At 38.1% G+C, this 19,683-nt stretch overlaps 3 protein-coding genes across 5 annotated transcripts in view; 2 read left to right on the forward strand and 1 right to left on the reverse strand.

Annotated features, from left to right (window-relative positions):
* The window catches only part of gng12b (guanine nucleotide binding protein (G protein), gamma 12b), a 47,182-nt gene extending 44,210 nt beyond the window's left edge, over nt 1-2,972 (forward strand). For all 3 annotated transcript variants that reach the window (XM_060867846.1, XM_060867845.1, XM_060867847.1), the window contains one exon: nt 85-2,972. In XM_060867846.1, the coding sequence (XP_060723829.1) occupies nt 85-210 (126 nt within the window). In that variant the 3' untranslated portion in view covers nt 211-2,972. The remainder of the gene's footprint in view (nt 1-84) is intronic.
* Nucleotides 2,973-7,403: 4,431 nt separating this feature from the next.
* gadd45ab (growth arrest and DNA-damage-inducible, alpha, b) lies at nt 7,404-9,878 on the reverse strand. Its single transcript, XM_060867844.1, has 4 exons — nt 9,718-9,878; nt 9,187-9,288; nt 8,867-9,083; nt 7,404-8,139 (listed from the first exon to the last, which is right to left on the reverse strand). Exons 1-4 carry the CDS (start codon nt 9,765-9,767, stop codon nt 8,026-8,028), a joined length of 483 nt encoding a protein of 160 aa, XP_060723827.1. The 5' UTR covers nt 9,768-9,878; the 3' UTR covers nt 7,404-8,025.
* Nucleotides 9,879-10,891: 1,013 nt separating this feature from the next.
* The window catches only part of sec16b (SEC16 homolog B, endoplasmic reticulum export factor), a 19,548-nt gene continuing 10,756 nt past the window's right edge, over nt 10,892-19,683 (forward strand). Inside the window, exons 1-11 of the mRNA XM_060867831.1 lie at nt 10,892-11,206; nt 12,367-12,656; nt 12,961-13,058; nt 13,157-13,244; nt 13,744-13,828; nt 14,054-14,162; nt 14,585-14,730; nt 14,888-14,949; nt 15,215-15,353; nt 15,718-15,960; nt 16,431-16,528. Coding sequence (XP_060723814.1) covers nt 12,400-12,656; nt 12,961-13,058; nt 13,157-13,244; nt 13,744-13,828; nt 14,054-14,162; nt 14,585-14,730; nt 14,888-14,949; nt 15,215-15,353; nt 15,718-15,960; nt 16,431-16,528 — 1,325 coding nt within the window. The 5' untranslated portion in view covers nt 10,892-11,206; nt 12,367-12,399. The remainder of the gene's footprint in view (nt 11,207-12,366; nt 12,657-12,960; nt 13,059-13,156; nt 13,245-13,743; nt 13,829-14,053; nt 14,163-14,584; nt 14,731-14,887; nt 14,950-15,214; nt 15,354-15,717; nt 15,961-16,430; nt 16,529-19,683) is intronic.

A 19,683-nucleotide genomic window follows, 5' to 3' on the forward strand; every position in this document is an offset into this window, starting at 1 on the left:
CAAATAATTTCTGTCCTTATAATTTGTGTAGTTTATTCATTTGATGTTATCATGTTTATTCCACTTGCATTTTCTCTCTCTTAGGTTTCTAAAGCTTCCGCAGACCTCATGCATTACTGCAGCGAGCATGCCAAGTACGACCCTCTACTCATGGGCATCCCGGCCTCAGAAAACCCTTTTAAGGATAAGAAGCCCTGCACTATATTGTAGTGGATAGCTCTAATCATGTGCTCTTTGATGCCTCCTTTTTTATAGAAAGAATATTTTACCTTAAAGCATTCATACACTAGTCGCCTTAAAGTCAGCTAACCTCCTCATTCTTACTCTTCTTTTATTCTCCTGCCCTCCAGGCTAGAACAGAAGTCTACACTTGAAACATATTCACTTCTTCTACTTATGTTCTATTCAAGAATTCCAGACCAAAAACTAAGTAAACATGATTTATGGTGCATTGGCAAAGCTTGTGATAGGATTTTTAAAAAAACTTCTATTGATTGCCAGAACTGAGAACCTGTTTGCTGTGATCCTGCTATCTGATGTGGTCTAGACCAGGCCATTTTGCAAATAAAGAAAAAAATCTCACTTGGGAAGTACCCAGACAAAGAGCTCTACTCATCAAGGCCAATTTCATTTTCTTTGATCATCATGCCCACTTAATATCTCTGTTCTTGATAAGCAAAGCAAAGAAGTAGCGCTGTGACTTTGTGTAATAACAATGTTCACTGGGGCTAAAGATTTAACCTTTTATTTGAAAGGAGTCCAGAGACCTGAAACAGACCCTGAAACCTGATTTGAGAGGAGTCCAGAGACCTGACACAGTGCTCTAAATGTCTATTACTTTTGGGTTTTTTTCCCCCCCACAACCTACAGTATATACATTTGCCAAGTGGCATTTTTACGTACTGTGCTTGTAGATAAGATAAAATGTATTTCTTGCATAAAAACCACCCAGTTACTATTGTAGAACCTTGACTGCAAAACTAACACTGTTCCACATAGTAATAAATCAAGGCAACTGGACTTATCATTAAAGTGATAGTTGATGAAAAAAGATTTTCTTTAGCATAATGCAGTGTGTATACCTGAATTATTATAAATCCCACCACAGAAGACATAGTTTGCCTCAGTTAAACTATAAACCATTTTATAATGTGGCAGAATATTGTATGTCTATATTAGTGCTTTCAGATGCTGGGCCATACCTCTATGAATCAGATGCTTGTGTGAATTGTCCACTTTCCAGAGTGCTAGAAGGGATAATAGCTATGTGACAGGCCTTTGCTCAGCCCATGGTTACCTCTGTAATACAAGATTTAAAACACATAAGCAAGTGCATTTGAGGTTGCTAACTTTTTACTGTATGGTATGAGTATGTGATACTGGGCTTCATTTATCAAGCGGGAGACAAACAAATAAACTCATACATAAGTAAGTTCAGAAAAGTGTTTGTATCATTGAAGGCACCTGAGCGTCTCTAAATTTACATGCATTCTATTTAATACTGAACAGAATCGCAATTGATAGACTTCAGATCATATCATGGTCATGGTTTCTACAATTTTATAAGTTTGGCGACAACTCTAAATGCAAATCAGCTGTGCTGCAAACACACCTTTTACTTTACTGGTGATTGCCGTTCATGAACATGTAAATGTTTTACCGATGCCAAATATGTCACCAATGGTGGGATTTTTGTTAGTTTGGATCCCTTTGAAAACCTTTAAACACAGTTGTACTAAATGATTTATGAATGAGGCTGTTTGGGTATAGACTTGTCCCAGGTGATGTCTTGGGGTAAGAGGAAATTGTTTAAATTGTGTTTTTACTTAAACAAATGTTGGAGCAAAAATGTGAAATGTTGTGTCCACTAGCATTCGTATTTTATTTCTATTCAAAATGATGTATTTGTAGTCAGGTTCAGGTGACCAAACATTTATTGTTAGTAAAAAGCTGTTTCTATACAGACTAGCCTTACAAATTACAAATTTAGAACAATACTGAATTTTATATTCTACCATTCTGGACTGGTTTTAATAATTAGCAAGGTTGAAAAAAAAACAGCTTTGGGAATAAAGCCCCAAATAAAGTAGCTCTACACACACTCATAGGTTTAACACAAGTCCAGTTGCCTTGTCTTAATATTGCTAGGCAGTGAAAATAAACCAGATGACCAGTAGCCTTTGGAGTCCTGTTGCTCATTGTGGAGGAACCTGTGGCGTCATTCTGACGCAATTTGTCCTCAAGAGTACCAGCACACCCTTTTTTTCACAGCACATGTGAACAATGGAGGGTTTCACACAGGTCAGTGAAAGTTCGCCTCCTCTGTCAGAGCACTAAACCATCCATGCTTTCTTTTCACCCTAGAGAAAGCTCTCTTGTCTTTTGCATACAGAAAACCTGAGTGCCATGCTGCAAGAATGACAAAAACCATCATTACTGTTCAGTGCTCTTTTAGGCCTACTTAGGTTATCTTTTATATGACCCTGGCAAAAGCATGTTTGAGAAGTAAGAAGCATGACCTGAATTCCCCTGCCCACACAGTTCTTACCTATGCCTTAGAAAACCTTAGACCGTTGTTGTTGTCTTGTTTATCTTAGATATAGCAGCAATATATATGATTGCAGATCATGGTACAGTAATATATTGTAACCCTTTAATGATTATATGCCTTATTTACATGTAAAATGCTTTTGATTGTTTTGATTTCTAATGGTAGTATTTTCTTTTGAATGATAAACTCTGTAAATTGTTTGTGCCATCCTGTCATGTTCAGTCTAGCCAACAACAGTAATGTGTCTAGAGTCACTGCCAGTGCTTCTCTATTTATCTATGCCGAGCAAACCATAGACTACGAATTACTCCAGAGACTGTTATTGTGAATCTGAACATTCCATGTTTACAACTGCAGGTTCGGGTGAAAATGCTTCATAATACCATGCAGTTTATAATGTGTGTATGTGAGTGCTTTTTTTTTTTAAACATAAAAAAACGCTTAAGTGTATGCTCTTCATATGGCTGGCAGAAAAAAAAAGTGAAGGCCTTAACCACATTTTCTTGCTTTCACTCTAGCTATTTTCTAACACACTCAAGGGTTCCTCAACTGTGAACTAGCAGCCTGCAGTCCTACACACTGTGTATCACCAATCCTCAGGACAAACGGAGTAAAGCCTTTGACATATGCCAATTGGAAATAACAAAACAAAACAAAAAAAAACATGTTTAGCACAAATGCTGACACGGCCAGCAATAAATCTAACAGCAGCTGTCAACAATTAGCCATGCTAATGTCTGGGGTTTAATAACCTGTTATTAGCCTAATAACAGTGCTAGGACACTTAACCAAAACTCACTAATAGGGTTGCCATATACAATCGTTCATCATTTATTTGAAACTTGAAAAATTAATAAAAAAAAAAAACTTGTTTAAACTAGACTTCAGTTACAAACACATTAAATTCCAATGACAGCATGCCAAGTGTATACATTTGAATTTACGTTCTTTAATCATAAAGCAGCCTTGCACTGCTTATGGAGTGATGTTTTATAGTGTTCCCCTCTAAAGAGTATTGAATTATTTTTGTTAGGGTACTCTGCTAGTAATTATAATGTATAAAGATAATATGTTCATCCCTGAAGGTGATTTTGTATGGACCCTTGTGATGACTTGCTCAAGCTTTTTGCCTTTCAATGAAAAAGATTGAATATGAAGTGCACTCATTCTTACTATTTTGTGTGGATCTTTCTTCTCAAACGAAACTTTGACCTGTGAAAAACACCAGAGCTTGATTGCAAATTCTGATGTTACAAATGTCCTTTTCCAGTTAAAATTAAATATAATTTTATTCACAATTCCTTCTTGGTTTATTGACCTTATTTTTTTGTCTGTCTTGTTTTTTTGTTTAAGATTTGCACACATATTGCTCATGAATCGAATATTCAGGAGGTGTTCCTAAGAGGAGGGTTCTGTCACAACTCCACCAGTCAGTTCCCAGTGTCCTCCAGAATTATTGGCACCCTTTATAAAAATGAGCAATACTGATTTTACAATAAACTTGCAGACGATAATTATTTTTTTCCACTCAAGCTAGGATCAAATATTTTATTTTGTTGTTAAGACACAATATATATGATTATTATTATTGATATAAATTGGATTATTGATACTCCTAATGATTAGTTTAAATGGATCCAAACAATTCATTATAAGAAATACTATTTTTCATTTGCTCTCAGTTTTCAGGAACACTTTTGTTGACTTTAAGCATGTCCGTTTTCCCTGGGGTGTAAATATCAGTTGTACAAATATAAAATCCCTGTCATCTATTACTATAGGAAAAACCAAAGAACTTTAACGCAAAGAAGACAGATGGTTGGTGACCTGCACAAATCAGGATATACAAAATTCAAAGGGAGTTCAAAAACACCCTTAAGCTATAACAAGATGTTTCACTTGCCTGAAACAGTTGGAACTTTACCACGAATTGCACAAGCACAAGCCAATGAATGTAGAGTCACAGAATCTAAAATAAATTCTCTAAATTCTTATAGTGTGTGGTCAGTTAAGTCCTAAATCTTTGTATTGGTGGTGTATAAAGTGGATGACAAAAAATGACCTGCTAATGTTTTCCCTAATAGGTCACAATAAGACTCAACATTCTGGCCTTTGAGCTAGAGGTTGAAATCACCTAATGCAAGACAGCCTTCTGCTTAGCACTGAGGCTATTCAAATTCTTATATTGTATCTACAATATGGATGCATTTTGATGCTGATTTTATTTTTATTTTTTATTTTTTTGGATTTGTTTGCAGGTAAGGTGATCAAGGCTTGCTGCAATGGTTGTGCAACAGAATGGAGAGTGATTTGTTGTGTAGAATCCTGCCCAAGATTTAATAATCCTGTCCTGTCTGTAACATGCTATTTGTTGCTGTTTTTTTTTTATTTTGGGTATCCTACAGCAATTAAGGCAGTTTGCCTCTACACAGCACAGCACATAACACTCAAAAGCCCGTAGAAATAATGTTCATCAACTTCCTTTTTAGAAGTTGAATAGTTGACAGCACTGTAAATGTTAAGCATGATATATGCCAGGGTTATATAACGCTGTGGTGTATTGTTCTGTATTCATTGTTGGTACAAACTCAGGTGATAAGATAGGACAGACCAAGTTTCAGGAAAACCTTTCCGCTAACATACTTGTTAAAGTGTTTAGGTCAGATCAGTGTTCTGTAATGATTCACCCTTTCATCCCTACCAGAATTGGGTCAGTCTCTATTTGTTTGTCCACAGTGAGTGATGAACATAGATTTGTGGTCTAGTTGCCTTTCCTGATTGGATTTTTGCTTGGAGTACAAGCTCAGTAATAAATCCAGAATGTGGAATACATTCAATATCTGACCTATTTTTCAGTCCAGACAGAGTTACAGAGGAAGGCTTTTGTCAGTCCTTAAAGATGGGCTAGTTGGTGGTGCTGCATTTTAGCTTTTTGTCTATTGTTACTGACCTGAGACGACTAAAACCATTCTCAACAGTACTGAACTAGGAGTTACATTCCAATGTTTTATGAACCGGATAAACAAGTCAGTGGATTTACAACTATATAACTGCTTTTTGGACATTTCTGACCCTCATGCTGACTGAGTTTGACCTGAATCTATGTCGTTAGACCCCCTTAATAAGTTTGTGTTCCTTGAGTCATGGGAATAGCTGATGTGGAGCTTCTAACGAACTTCACGGCCCACAAAGCAGCCACTCTCTGTCTCTCCCCCTCTGTTTGCTTGCGTCTGCATTCTTTCCTTCTGCAAAGTGAGAATAACTGAACATCAGCTCTGGAATCTACCAGTGCAGAGATAATGTGAGATGTTTTCTGTTCCCATGCCTTAAAACACCTCCAGGAGGTCTCAATGAGGGGGGTTAAGTATATGTTTGCATGCATGCATGCATGCATGTCTGATACATTTCTGAATTTATTTATCAGTTTCAAAACTCTTAATTCCAGTTAAAACTATTTCTCCATTTCTTGTTTGCCAATTCAGTTGAATTGACCATTTGACTTCTTACCAGGCTCCTCTCACTGATTTACAGGTGGCCTTCATGCTCCAAAAGCTAATGGCAGTTATCCATGCCAACCACTACTCTCTCTGCTTCAGCAGAAAAAGCTTAGCCTGCTTTCAGTACTATTTTTAGCTATACTCAGTCTCGATTGGCTTTGACTCATGCCATTGGCATTTCTTTCAGATTTCCTTTGTCCCTAAAACACAGCCCCCTATTAGCAATGTCCTGCTGCTAGGTATGCTTGACAAACTGTCTCTCTCTAATCTGCTGCTATTTTGGGATCTGTGTGGACCCTTGTTATCTTGTGTTTTGTGTAAAGGCTGCAGACCCCAGAGGCCCAGTAGTCAGCCACAGCGCAGCTGCTGTACACACCGGAACAGAGTTCTCCCGCTGTCAGTGTGCATAAGTACGTCTATTTTTGGTTCAGTTGGAAAGCAAGGGTGTGGGCTGTTTTCTCTAGGCTCAGTGTCCTTGTTTTACTGTTGCCAAAACAAAGGAGGGTGAATGATGCACTGTGAGATTACTGCCCATACCATTATTATGTGCTTAGAGTGCAAAACATTTTGCTGTTGGTGCATTTTTGTATGAGATGCTGGAAACATGGCAAAACCTGTTGGTGTACACAAAGGAATTGGGAACATTTAGTTTATTATGTCGAGGTTAACTGGTCCTAACAAGAAGAACACAGTAGACTTGAAAAGTTGGTGCAGCTTGACTGTAGTTAAAATATGAAATGCAAGCAATGCACATTCCAGTTGATTCAACAAACTGAAATTGTACTTGGTAATGAGCCTGGTGAATTTTACAACTATCTGTGACTTGTTTGCTTTCAAGCTTCTCCAAGTGACGGTCATCTTCAAAGTTGATCTTGTGTGTAACAAATTAGCTTTAAACAGTAATACTTTTACTATGTGTAAACAGTCCTCAGTCCAGCCTGACCGTCCTGCTCTCTGTGGCTTTTAAAAGATTTATTTCATTCTCACTTGGGGAAAAAAATGAATTTGGAAATGTCAACCTCCAAAAAAGGTTAGGCCATAAAATATTGCACAACCCTCTCCTAAATTGAAGTGTCTACACTGATCATTTGCTTGTTCAATATTGCATTAGAGCATATAACCAGTCATCAGCACGCACCTTCTATTATCACTGCAGACACGTTGTAAAGCTTGGTATATGTATGTTATGTGCAGTGTCATCATTACTTCAAAAGCTAATGTCAGCTTATGCACAGGGTGACCGAGGTCACTCCAACATGAATGTTACCCTGACCTTTGACATCATGAGGCAATGGCAAAACATGTATTAGATCTACAAAAGGCTGTCCAAAATACAAGCCAAAAATCATAATAAATGTTTTCTCATTTTATTTAATTTTTAACAGTTTTACAAAACTGTACAATGCAACATAAATACAAGTCTTTAAATTAACACAATAAACTGACAAACGAAGAGAACGCTAACAATACACATAAAGCTTTGCAAAACTTGTCTGTTTTGCAAAACCAAAAACACTATTTCCCCATTTAAATAATTAGAATAATTAAATGTAATAATTAAACATAATAAGTTAAAAGTTCCCTCCATGTTTCCAGAACATTCTGCTTTGAAAAGGTATTTATTAATCCATCAATCTGAGTTGTGCTTGCTGCAATCACTCTGATTTATTCTGTTCCTTAGATTTCCAGTACAGTCATTATTCCAGAAAAGCAGGAGCTGTTCTTCCGTGTCAACACTGCTAACATCCTGCTGAGTCATGCTTCCTGTTCATGTCTTGCTCTCTGGCCTGAAAGAAAATCCCCATGCTTCTGATAAGCGTTGCTGGTGGATTAGATTTCCTTGTTCCTTGCAGTTTGTCTATTTCCCCCCCTCCTGCCATCCTCCTTGGGCAATGTAAAGACAGTCCGCTGAGGCAGGTATATGCAAAAATGGTGCACTAGCTTTTGTGATTGGTAGTGTGAACTGTCTGCTCGCTCTCATCGCTCAGGCAGATTGATGATGGGCACCCACTGATCCAAACAGCGACTGTCTCTACAGAAACGATTTAGTTTGCTCAAGGCTGGATCTTTGCATGCAGATGACTGTGGCTTCTGCAAAGAATACAAATGCAAATTAATCAATGGGTTTTATATAAGACACTGAAGACAGATTCTTAAGAAAAGAAATAATACATTTTTGGATGCATGCCTGGCTGCTCAATAGCAAACACCAGAGAGATGAATGACTCTTGGACCACACAGCAGGTTTGGCAGCAAGTGATTTTAAGTGCTGCTTGCTATCTTAAAAAGAAGCTGTTTTCTCAGAATCCTTTCTAATTTGCAAATCAGTGGTCACTTTACAGAACATTTCTTTCCAGGAAACGCTGTTTGCACAAACAGCCTTGCAGGAAGTGCTGTGAAGCCAGCCCAAAACAGCTGTAAAAAGCTCAGTAACCCGAGTCATATGCCTCTGTAGGGCTGCCAATTTGCTGCAGCCTCAGACTGACTGGAATGCCACATCACACGCACTCAAACGAATGAGGCAGCTTTTAACAAGCCGCCTTCAAAGGCAGTGGCTGAAACCTACAGCTCTCAGCCAGGCGGTATTTGGTGCAAAAGATTCACAGTGCCATGGATTTGCAAAGAAAGCAGCCAAGGTCAATCCTGAGTAACCAGCATGACATGCATGCTAATCTGCACCCGGTGTTGGAGGAAGAAGTGTAAACAAGCCCAAAAAACCAAACATGTAGGAGTGAAATGGCTTGGGGCTGCTCTTTGGATTGAAATGGCTGACATGTTTAACCTCCCTTCAGTCACTGAGAAAGCAAATGACACGTACGGTGACTAAGATGCAGTGCAGGTCTACTGGCTCTCCTCCCACTGGCTTGACACCATCCAGGATCTCCGCCAGCCGTCTCATGTTGCTCACTCGCAAAATGTTGATGTCATTTTCGCAGCAGAAGGCCTGGATCAGCGTAAAGTGGATCTGAAGGGCAACGTCCTGGACATCCTCCTCATCTGTAGCCAGAAGACACAAGACCACGTTGTCTGGATCTCTGGGGGAGCAGAATGGCATAAACATATTAATCACTTACAGATGCATTCAGATAAGCATTCAGGTGGGAAAGCAGATCTGAACATTATAGACTCTTAACTTACATGTTGAGTGACTTTGCAGCCTCGTAAACTCCGACTGTGATGCAGCCCTGAGGTAAAGCAGCAGTCAGCACCTCCTCCAGTGCCTTCACCACAGAGTCCATTCTGTACAAAGGTACAACACACCTGTTAAATCATTTTACCTCACTGGAACTTTATAAAACGTTCAAAATCATTTCAGCCGAACCTAATTAATTAACGCGGTTTTAATTAATCGTGTCAGCAGATGAAAAAGTTCAGTATTAATAATTTGTAAAACTGCACCTGTTAAATTTCAGTGTTAAGGATAAAAACACAAGCAAAAAAGTCTGCGCGCGTGCACCTTGAATCATACACTGTTCTATCGTGGAGCTTTTCTGAGAAAACAACAGTGTGGGGAATCAAATCAAAATTTGTTTTGATTTGATTTGAAAAATGCATGCCAGTGCAGAATGCGCGCACCCCCCATCCCCCATACTTACACACACACACATACATACATACATACATACATACATACGTGTATATATATATATATATGGAATACAAACCTACCTTTCCGTGCCGTTATCGCCACAAAATTCTTCGTAGGTCATATTGCACATGAGGTAAAATAATCCGTGAACAAACTCTGCAGACGTCACTGTCAGTAAATCCTAAAGTGCTCAGTAAAGCACAGACACGAGCTTGACCAGAATATGCAGGGTATGACACCGCACGAGCGACTGTAGTCGCTCATATCCCTGCTCATTTGCATACGGACTTCTATTGGCCAGAAGCAGTGTGGGGATGAACTTAGATTAGAAACCGTGTCTCTTACAGCTTCTAATTTGCATACAGACTCCTATTGGCCCAGCTAGACCGAGCTGCTCGCGATCTAGAGCTAGACTGGGCGTGTCTTAAAGCACTTACTTTGCATACACATCCCTTATTGGCCACACTATGGTAAGCAGCGCGTGAACGAGGGATGGCCTTGGGCGTCTGTTCTTACATCTAATTTGCATACGAAGTCCTCATTGGTCTACTGCAACAATAATGCAGGCACCATTACGTTAGACGTTAGAATATGTGATATCTAGAATATATTCTAGAACGTTAGAATATAATGCACGACATCTGGAATTCAGCCACCTTTCATGTTTTAAAATATTTAAACTATTTTTGAAGCTATATTTAAGATTACTTGCAGTCAAAGTGCATTAGAACAGCGCAAAGACTTATAAATCTGCAGCGACACCTTGTGGTTGATTAGAGCATTCGTACGTGAAAATAGAAACCAAACTTAAAAGGAAACCCATCCTCATGTGGGTGAGAAACAGGGCATCAGGGCATCAAACACCTGGAGACACGAACATATCAAAGCAAATCAATTAATATTTAATTTTTTGTATTTATTTATTCATTTAATTTATTATAACAATATTGCCAAATACACTATACATTTTCAAACATATGTACAACTGAATGGTGTACACAAGACATTTTATTATTATTATTATTATTATTATTATTATTATTATTAGTAGTAGTAGTAGTAGTAGTAGTCGTAGTTATTATCATTACTAGAATTAGCAGTAGTTATTATGATTATTAGTAGTATTATAAGTTGGTGTAGTTTTCCCTTCCCAAAATGGCGGTTGTTTTGCTCCACTGTTCCCCAGCGCGTGTCCGAGGCTGCTGCTCGGTGGTCACGAGCGACGTGGCGACTCCGAATCCTCGATTGTAAAACAGCGTATAAGGATGAACTGTCTTCGCGCGCACAGCAGGGCACAGATGCATCTAACGTGTCAGCGTGTTTGGGTGTGAGAGCTTTTTAGTGTGACAGAGTGACACACAGCTGCTGCAAGTTTAGAAAAGAGAACCGCTAGTTTTGCTCCTGACTGAGAAATCAGGGTGTGTGCACTGTTTGTTTGTGTACCTGCTGTACTTTGACTCTGTGAGCAGGTCCATGGGTCACTGCACAGTGAATCTGTGATTTGGAGTGTTATGATGTGGCAATGTGTGTGTTCTCTCGTAGACACAGGACAGGAATCTCTGCTGAACTGTGAGTGTATAAATCTGTCTTACTTATTCCTACACGTCGGTTTAACTTTGCTCTCATTCTGCTGTTTGTGGAAGGAATGATGCAGTTTGTTTAATGATTATTGTGGACACTGTTAAAAAAAATTAAAATCTTTTCACTGAGAATTTAATCATGAATTAATGTATCAAGTTGTGCCTGTAAAAGTTTTTCCCCCAGAGACACAAAGTCTAGCTTTAATTTCCCCTCTTCTTTCTTTTCTGTGGTGTTTTGTTTTTCTTTATTGTGTATTTTATGTCACTCTCACACACATCGATGAATGTTACTTCTTGATTTTGTACATAAACTCCTGAAAATAAACACCAATTGTATTTCTGGTCTTATGAATCATCAATAAACAGTTGATATCATATAGAAGTAGAAAACAAACACACAAACATGAGGAATATTCTTTTCAATTCAGTTGTTTTTTATTTGATTAGATTCTATTTTAATAACATCTGTTTGTAGAATGTCTACAATTGTAATCACAATACATCGTATGCCTATGTTTCTGGATATTTATCATTTCTTTTGCTTGACCATCTGTGTGCATTAGGCTTAGCATATGTGTGATATGATTGGTCAGACAGTTTATATGAATAGTATTTAATGTTCTGGAGTAGATAAACCCCAGTATCTAACATTACCCAACTTAATAAGTGTTGCCAGTGATGTTAATAAAAAATTAATATTATTAATTTAATAATAATAAAAAACAGGCAAACTACTACTACTACTAATAATAATAATAATAATAATAATTATTATTATTTATTATACATTCTTCTTAGTAGTATTCTGTTCTATTCATATATTGAAAAATAGTGATAATTTATGAAAAATAGAATAGTCGTGCTTTATAGACATAAGAACAACAGTTTTTCATTTTTTGGTTGAATTTTTGTCAAGAACTGCATCCACATGGTAGGGAGAATGATCAGATTTCAAATAATGAAAATATTTGGGTAACATTCTGTGAAATTGCTTGAGTGCATATAAATGCATTAAGCTGCCTAAAAAGGCTTCTTCAATAACTCTATTCTGTTTTGCATTCAGTAGGAGTAGATTCCATCATTTGTAATAACCAGAAGCCCTCCAATCCTCCAAAAATGACTGACATTCTAATAAAGTTGTCTTTATAGGAGTGTGTGGCTGGCTTCAACACTGAGCAAATAATGGAGCCTAGAGGGCAGAACTGGAATGAACAGTGGCCACAGAACCAGCTGTCAGATCACAGAGTCAGAGATGAGCAGTACAGGTTTCATTACATGGGAAAACAAGGCCAGTACCCTCCTGCAAATATAAGGGACAGTGAGAGACGATGGTATGCTCCAGATCCACGTTACATGTACTACACGAGTGGTGTTCCTCCTGCAGAGTTAGCATACAGCAGCCAACCCTACACACCTGACCGAACTCGATCACAATCCAGGTTAGTACAGTGTGGTGTGCTTTACAGATTTTTTTTATCTTTGCCTATTTTATAAAATACACCTACCTATATGCCAATATTCAGCTATACACTTATTAGCAGCTTATTAGCTTATTAGCACTTATTATTGCTATACACTTATTAGCAGCTATACACAATTTTTCAACTTGCTTCTACCTAGCCTGTAAAGCTACAGTAGCCTGTTTTACACTGCTGTTAATAAATGTAAAGCAAATAGCACTGACCAGTATCTAAATTACTTTAAGTAAGAGAAGTGTGTACCTAACTGGTTTGATCTGTTTAGGCAGGGTTATGATTATCCTCCCCAGAGCTATTGGGACTACAGGAGTGAATACAGCTATTACGATCATGGCTATTACAGAGGCCATTATGGATACCCAGGTATTCACATAATCATGCATCAGATTTTTAAACATCAATTTAGCAACAGTGTACCTGCTAACTGTAACTTGCGAAATCCTTTGCTTTTATTGCGGCAGCCTCAGATACCAGTGGTTGGCCGGTGCAGGGATGGACGTCAGAGGGGCATCAGGACTGGTCAGGAGCCACATACACACCTCAGCATGGGTCAGTCCATTTCCATTAATTTAGTGTTTCTCTGTCTGTATTAGATGTGAAAGCATGCAGCAACAACTCTCTGCACTGCACATTCCTTACATTCACATTTTAGTTTCTACACCAGAACCTTAAGAACTCTGTCTGTACCTTTGTTTTATTTGTGCAGCCAGCAGAGCTGAGATTTAATACTTCATGGTATGGAAATATAAACCCTAGCCTAGCTACAGTACTAACCTAACTACTAATATTCCTACTGCTTTTATTCAATTATGTAAAATCAGAAAATAATGAGAAAGTCATGAGGTCCTCCTTACAGAACTATATCTTGTATATTGAGTATTTGTTTTAATCTTTGTATATTAAATAAATTATTTGAGAACATATCATAACACACACTGTTTACTGATTTATTTTGTTGAAGTAGGGTCCTCCAATTGAATCAATAGATTTGTCTGGTTTACTACAGGTTGAGTAAAATGAAATCCATTCCTTTAACTTAACCATGCAGGTATGAGCTCAGAAGAGACAGTGGACAGTACGATGGAGGTGTGTCTGTGAGAGAAAGCATGGACACTAGGAATGAAGCTGGAGAGGTCAGCCGTATCTTCACTTTCCTTCTATCACTATGCCTTATATATACAGAACTTTGAACAAGGTTGTGAACATAATTGTGTGCAGTGTTACTGCTTATTAGATTTAAATAATCATTTAACATGTGGTACAAACTGTATTTGTTCAATGTGAAATCTCAGCATGCCAAAGCACTCTGTGCCTTGTCTTGTGTCAAGCTTAAAACAAATGTACTCTGCCTCCTGCAGGTATCTGAAACTGGGGGCCTGGCTAGCTCTAAAACCTCTGGCTTGTCATCCAGCACCTACGAACTCAGCCAGTACATTAACACTAACACTCCACCTCCAGCTCACTCAGGTAGAAATAGCAGTAAACATACATAGAATAAACATTGTAATGTCACATCTGCCTTTATATAAACAGAAGAGTCTTAGGTTTCTGATTATCACAGCACATGTGCATTTTTATTCAAGACAATTTAGAAGCAAATTTAAGCACATGGCTGAGCAGTTAAAGTTCCTTGCTTAAAGGAGTATTAAAGTTTTTTTTAGCCTAATTTCTCTCTTAAATAGCTGTAGCATTGTATCCGTAGCTATTCCTAAAAACAATGTTTTTGGGAAAAAATAAAATAAATACACCTCCTTACTGAGTGTATTAATCCAGAAATATGATACAACCTTATAGTTCCTAAAAAAAAACATTAACCTCTGTGCAACCACTGTTTTTTCACAATATTTCATTAACACTCTATTTGTACTTCTTTATGCTAATGCAACCAGTGCCTGAGTCCAAGTCAGTGGTTCCACTGAAGTTCAGTGTTCCTCATGTGGCTTTGAGCTTTGGGCCTGCAGGGCAGCTGGTGAGAGTCACTCCAGCTTTGCCATCTCATGGGGAACCTGCTCAGGTGGAGCTCCACAGTCTGGAGGTACAAATGCATGTCAGCCATTACTGAAGCAGCTCTTAATAAGGCTAGATCATTTGGATTAAACACTAAAATGTGCTGCACAAGGAAACTTTAGGACCAGGATTTGAAAGTGTTAATGTAATACGTATGATGTGTTGTAATAAATTGATGTGTCTAGGTTATACTGAGTGACACGCATGAGCAGAATGACATGAGAGGCTTTCCTGGACCACTTGCGAGGTAAATCCTGTGTTTCAAATCCGTTTTAAGAAGCTAGACATCTCTTAGTTTTTAGTTATTAACTATTATTATTTTCTTTACCTCATTGCTGTTTTTCATTAAGCTAGAAGCAGAACCATTCTTATTACTTTGAAAAAGTAATAAGAGAACAGCCATACCTCTTATTCTCACTAAAACGTTTCAGCGTTTTAAGGTGATGTTCAGTGACGTTTGACTTTCAATATATATACTGTATAATCATCATATATATCATCCTTTTATGTAGGGAGGATCTGCATAAGGTGGATGTCATTAACTTCGCACTGCAGATGGCTGATTCTTGTCTGAAGGATGAAACCACACTCAAGGCTTCCTCTGCCTCCCTCCTGTGGCATCTGCTGGTACTGCTGTGTAGACAGAATGGGGTAAGTAGCAACTGCTTTCTGTTATGACAAACCATTAGTGTGGAGGTGAGATATTAATAAATAAAGTTGTTTGAAGCAATTGTGTTATGATTTAATTATTTCCCAGCACATTACTCTCAAATCTCTGGTGCAAAACTGATTAAGCAAATGCAAAACACCAAACTTGTTTTGTGTGACTGATTGCACCTGTGGTAACAAGGAAAATCTTACATCTGTAAGCAAACCATTTTTTTACAATGAGTGTATGGATGAAATCTTTTCAGACACAACTTCCATTGCTGTGGGCCTGTAAGAACAAACTCTAAAGCATGTGTGAGCTCACCCTGGGCTGTCTAGTTTGTGACACTCTTTGCATGTTGTGCAGAGAATCGTGGGTTCTGATATTGCAGAACTCCTACTTCGAGAAAGACACACTGTTGGAGCATGCGATGGAGATGGTGGGCAGTCAGATGTGGGCAGCCTCATTGATCTAAATGAAACACAAACATCGGGGATGGATAGCTTTAACACTTCAGATCTCCTAACTGGAAACCCGCTCAGTAGTGAAGAAACTTCAGGTCAAAACATCCAGAACTACACCAAACTCCTGCTGGCTGGAAGAAAGAAGGTAATTTCTCTTTTTTACTGAGGTGTCTTCTGGTTTCTTCTGTGTTTTTGGCATCTTCTGTGTTATAATACAGTATGTATAAAAGAGTTAGACACCGTTGTTCATAAAATAAATGACATTTAATATGGACGAGAAATTTTAATGTTTTTTTTTTCATTCTTATCCCTGTTGTGTTGTCCTAGACGTTTCAGCACTATATGCTATGTGTAACCTGTTTGGCTGAATTATTTAATTACAGCTTTAATTCTTTTATATATTAATATAACTTTTTGGCCTGCTGTGATTACTGTAGTAACTAATATCCCAGCTGAAGTATTTATTTATTAGTAAAGTTGCTAGCCTGGGGCTTCTGTGCTAATGTTCTCCCACATTTTTTGATTTAGAAAAAAATCTCTTACCCCAAATGTATAATCTGACCATGTATGTATTTTGCATATGCATTGTCTTATATGGGCTGTATGTCTTTATAGGAAGCGTTGGAGTCAGCCATGACAAGTGGATTATGGGGTCATGCTCTGTTTCTGGCCAGCAAGATGGACAGTAGGGCCTACAACACTGTATTGAGTAGGTGTGTCAATGTATGATCCTGTATATCACAGCCTTCTTACTCTAATGTATTTACTAAACCTGATCTGAACTAAAATCTGACATGCCTGAACAAGAATGTGTTAGATTCCACATATACACCTACACATGCATATATAGTTTAAGTAGATGAAATTATAGCACAAGTTGTTTTGCAATGGAATGATTATGAGCATGTGGACTTCCTGTGTCCTTCCAGCTAACACTAAATCTCACAAAATGTAATGTAGACAGCATTGTTGAACAATTTTCTTGACACAGTCTTGCTACATGTGGATTTCTTTAGAATAGGTCAAAGTGTGTGTTTAAGAAATCCAAGCTCCAGCCATGTTTCAAGTGCAGATGCGGATAACAAACTATTGATTATACAAGTGGTGATCTATGGTCTGGTTTCTGAAAACCTCTATGCAACCTAAACATTTACAAAAGCAGATATGTGCAATAGATGGGTAAGAAATCTTGTCAGCTTAATTACAGGGATTTTGCGTGATATAGCAAAAAATGTACATAATTGTACATATATTTGCTATTGTAAAAACACATGGACAGGGTGGCCAATTATCAGCAACATTTTCACATCAACTGGCAAGCTGGAAAACAAATAAACTCCCTGAGATTATTATTAGGAACAAACAATGAGAGGATCAGACTCTGAAAATTATTTCAGACATTATTTCAATTCACACTTGGTAAATGCGCTAACTCCATAGGTGTTTCTATCTTGTTGACATAGTTTCTTCTTTCATGTGTTCTTGATATCGCTGATCAATGTTTTCTCCTATTAAATTACTGTCATCACTAATAGTTTTTGACCTTCTAGATAGAAGCAAATCATTTAAGCCTTAAAAAACCTTTGAACTAAAATCATATCATATTTGTCAAACTAGTGAGCCAGCTAAAATGCCTGCTGTATAATAATTCCACAAATGTAATAGTTCACTATGGTAACAGAGGAAATCAGAGAAATTTGTTAACTATTCCAATTGTAGGTGAGAAAAATCTCTCACAGAGCAGTGAATGAAAAACATTGCTACCCTCTACATACAGAAACATTGACATTTTACATTTACAGCATTTAGCAGACGCCCTTATCCAGAGCGATGTACATTTTTTATCTCATTTTTATACAACTGAGCAATTGAGGGTTAAGGGCCTTGCTCAGGGGCCCAGCAGTGGCAGCTTGGTGAACATAGGAATCGAACTCACAACCTTCCTATTGGTAGCCCAACACATTAACCACAAGGCTACTACATTCCCCATGACATAAACACAGCTGAGTTAACTAGCTGACCCAGTAGCACACTGCGCCAGCCATTAAATCATTTCAAGCATGTGGCAAAGCATGAGGACTTCCTGGGGCCTTCCAGCTGGCACAATCCTACAAATTATAATGCAGAGGCAAGATTTCTGTCTAGAAGCTAATGCCAAAATGGCTGGTGGAGCATCTGGTTTGTAATGGGACATATTGAAAGTAATAAACACCGTAGTGATAGAACAGATCAAATGTCCAGCGAGTAAATTTGTTGGCTGAAGCATTTGCAAGTCAGATATAGAAGTCTCAATTTCTGCATGGACACCTGTATCTGCCACTGAACTGGCTGGATTGAAATCTGACTCTTCCCCTCCAGGTCACTCTCCAGCAGCGCTTGATAGATGTCAGTAAATTGTCACCTCCTATTTTAGGAGGCATTTTTCCTCTGTGAGCCTAAACTCAGGTTACTGTCTGTGTGTAATTTTACACATGTTCTCCCTGTGACTGTGTGGGTTTCCTTTGGGTTCTCCTGCTTCCTTCTACCTCTGAAAAACAGGCATGGATTGAATTGGCTACCCATGAGTGCATTTAGGTATGAATGAGTGTATGAATGTCTGTGCATATGGTGACCTTCCAATACATAATGTATTCCTTCATTGCATCCATTGTCTCTGAGATCCACCACTAACCTGAGCAGGATAAAATGCTTAATGAAGATTAAAGAATAAGGTTCACTGGTGTCTAAACAGATAGTACAGTTAGACCAAATTTTACAGGTTGCCACAACATTTAAGTCAGTGCTGCATGCATTTGGACATGGTTGACATGAACATGGACATGGTTGTTATTTAAATAGGGCATAAAGGGGACATGCAGAACTCCCACTACACTGGCTCTTTGGCTGTGGTTTTGTGTGTGAATGTTAGTTACAGTGATACAACACTTTGGCTTAATTGAGTACTGGAAGTTTTTATTTTTACCTATACATATCAGCTGAGTGTGTGCACATGCCTAATATTACTGAGTCAGCAGCATTTTTATTTATTTATTTATTTATTAATAAAAAGAGTACTTATTATATTAAGTCCTGTTGGTATTTTTATGGTTTACTGGTTTTAGTGAAAACTTTTTAGGTGTTGATTGGCTGCTGCACGGGGGGCACGGTGGCTTAGTGGTTAGCATGTTCGCCTCACACTTCCAGGGTCGGGGTTCGATTCCCGCCTCCACCTTGTGTGTGTGGAGTTTGCATGTTCTCCCTGTGCCTCGGGAGTTTCCTCCGGGTACTCCGGTTTCCTCCCCCGGTCCAAAGACATGCATGGTAGGTTGATTGGCATCTCTGGAAAATTGTCCCTAGTGTGTGATTGCGTGAGTGAATGAGTGTGTGTGTGTGTCCCCTGCGATGGGTTGGCGGTGTATCCTGCCTTGATACCCGATGGCGCCTGGCATGGGCACAGGCTCCCCGTGACCCGAGGTAGTTCGGATAAGCGGTAGAAGATGAATGAATGAATGAATGAATGGCTGCTGCACTGTCACTGAAGGAAATTATAAATGTTAGTTAGTTTATTTATTTATTTATTTATTTATTTATTTATTTGTATGCATATTCTAGGTTAGAATATGAACAAAAGTTATATAAAAGCAACAAGTGATTATTTGGTTTTGATTTTTTAAAGATTATAATAATAATAATAATAATAATAATAATTATTATTATTATTATTATTATTATTATTATTATTATTATTATTATTATTATTATGATTATTATTGTTCCCGGATAATGTGTCAGGAAGGCATCCAGCATAAAACCTGTGCCAAATCAAATATGTGGACCAGATGATCTGCTGTAGTGCCACGAATAGAGAGCAGCTGAAAGAGCAACAACA

This window comes from Tachysurus vachellii, chromosome 4, assembly GCF_030014155.1.
Source record: "Tachysurus vachellii isolate PV-2020 chromosome 4, HZAU_Pvac_v1, whole genome shotgun sequence".
In the NCBI taxonomy this organism is placed as follows: domain Eukaryota; kingdom Metazoa; phylum Chordata; class Actinopteri; order Siluriformes; family Bagridae; genus Tachysurus; species Tachysurus vachellii.

Coding starts and splice junctions, on each gene's coding strand:
- gadd45ab (XM_060867844.1), bottom strand. CDS start 9,767: ATGTGCAATATGACCTACGAAGAATTTTGTGGCGATAACGGCACGGAA. Junction 9,289..9,717: donor GGCGATAACGGCACGGAAAG/GTAGGTTTGTAT, acceptor ACCTTTGTACAG/AATGGACTCTGTGGTGAAGG. Junction 8,140..8,866: donor TGCACTGCATCTTAGTCACC/GTACGTGTCATT, acceptor TATTCTTTGCAG/AAGCCACAGTCATCTGCATG.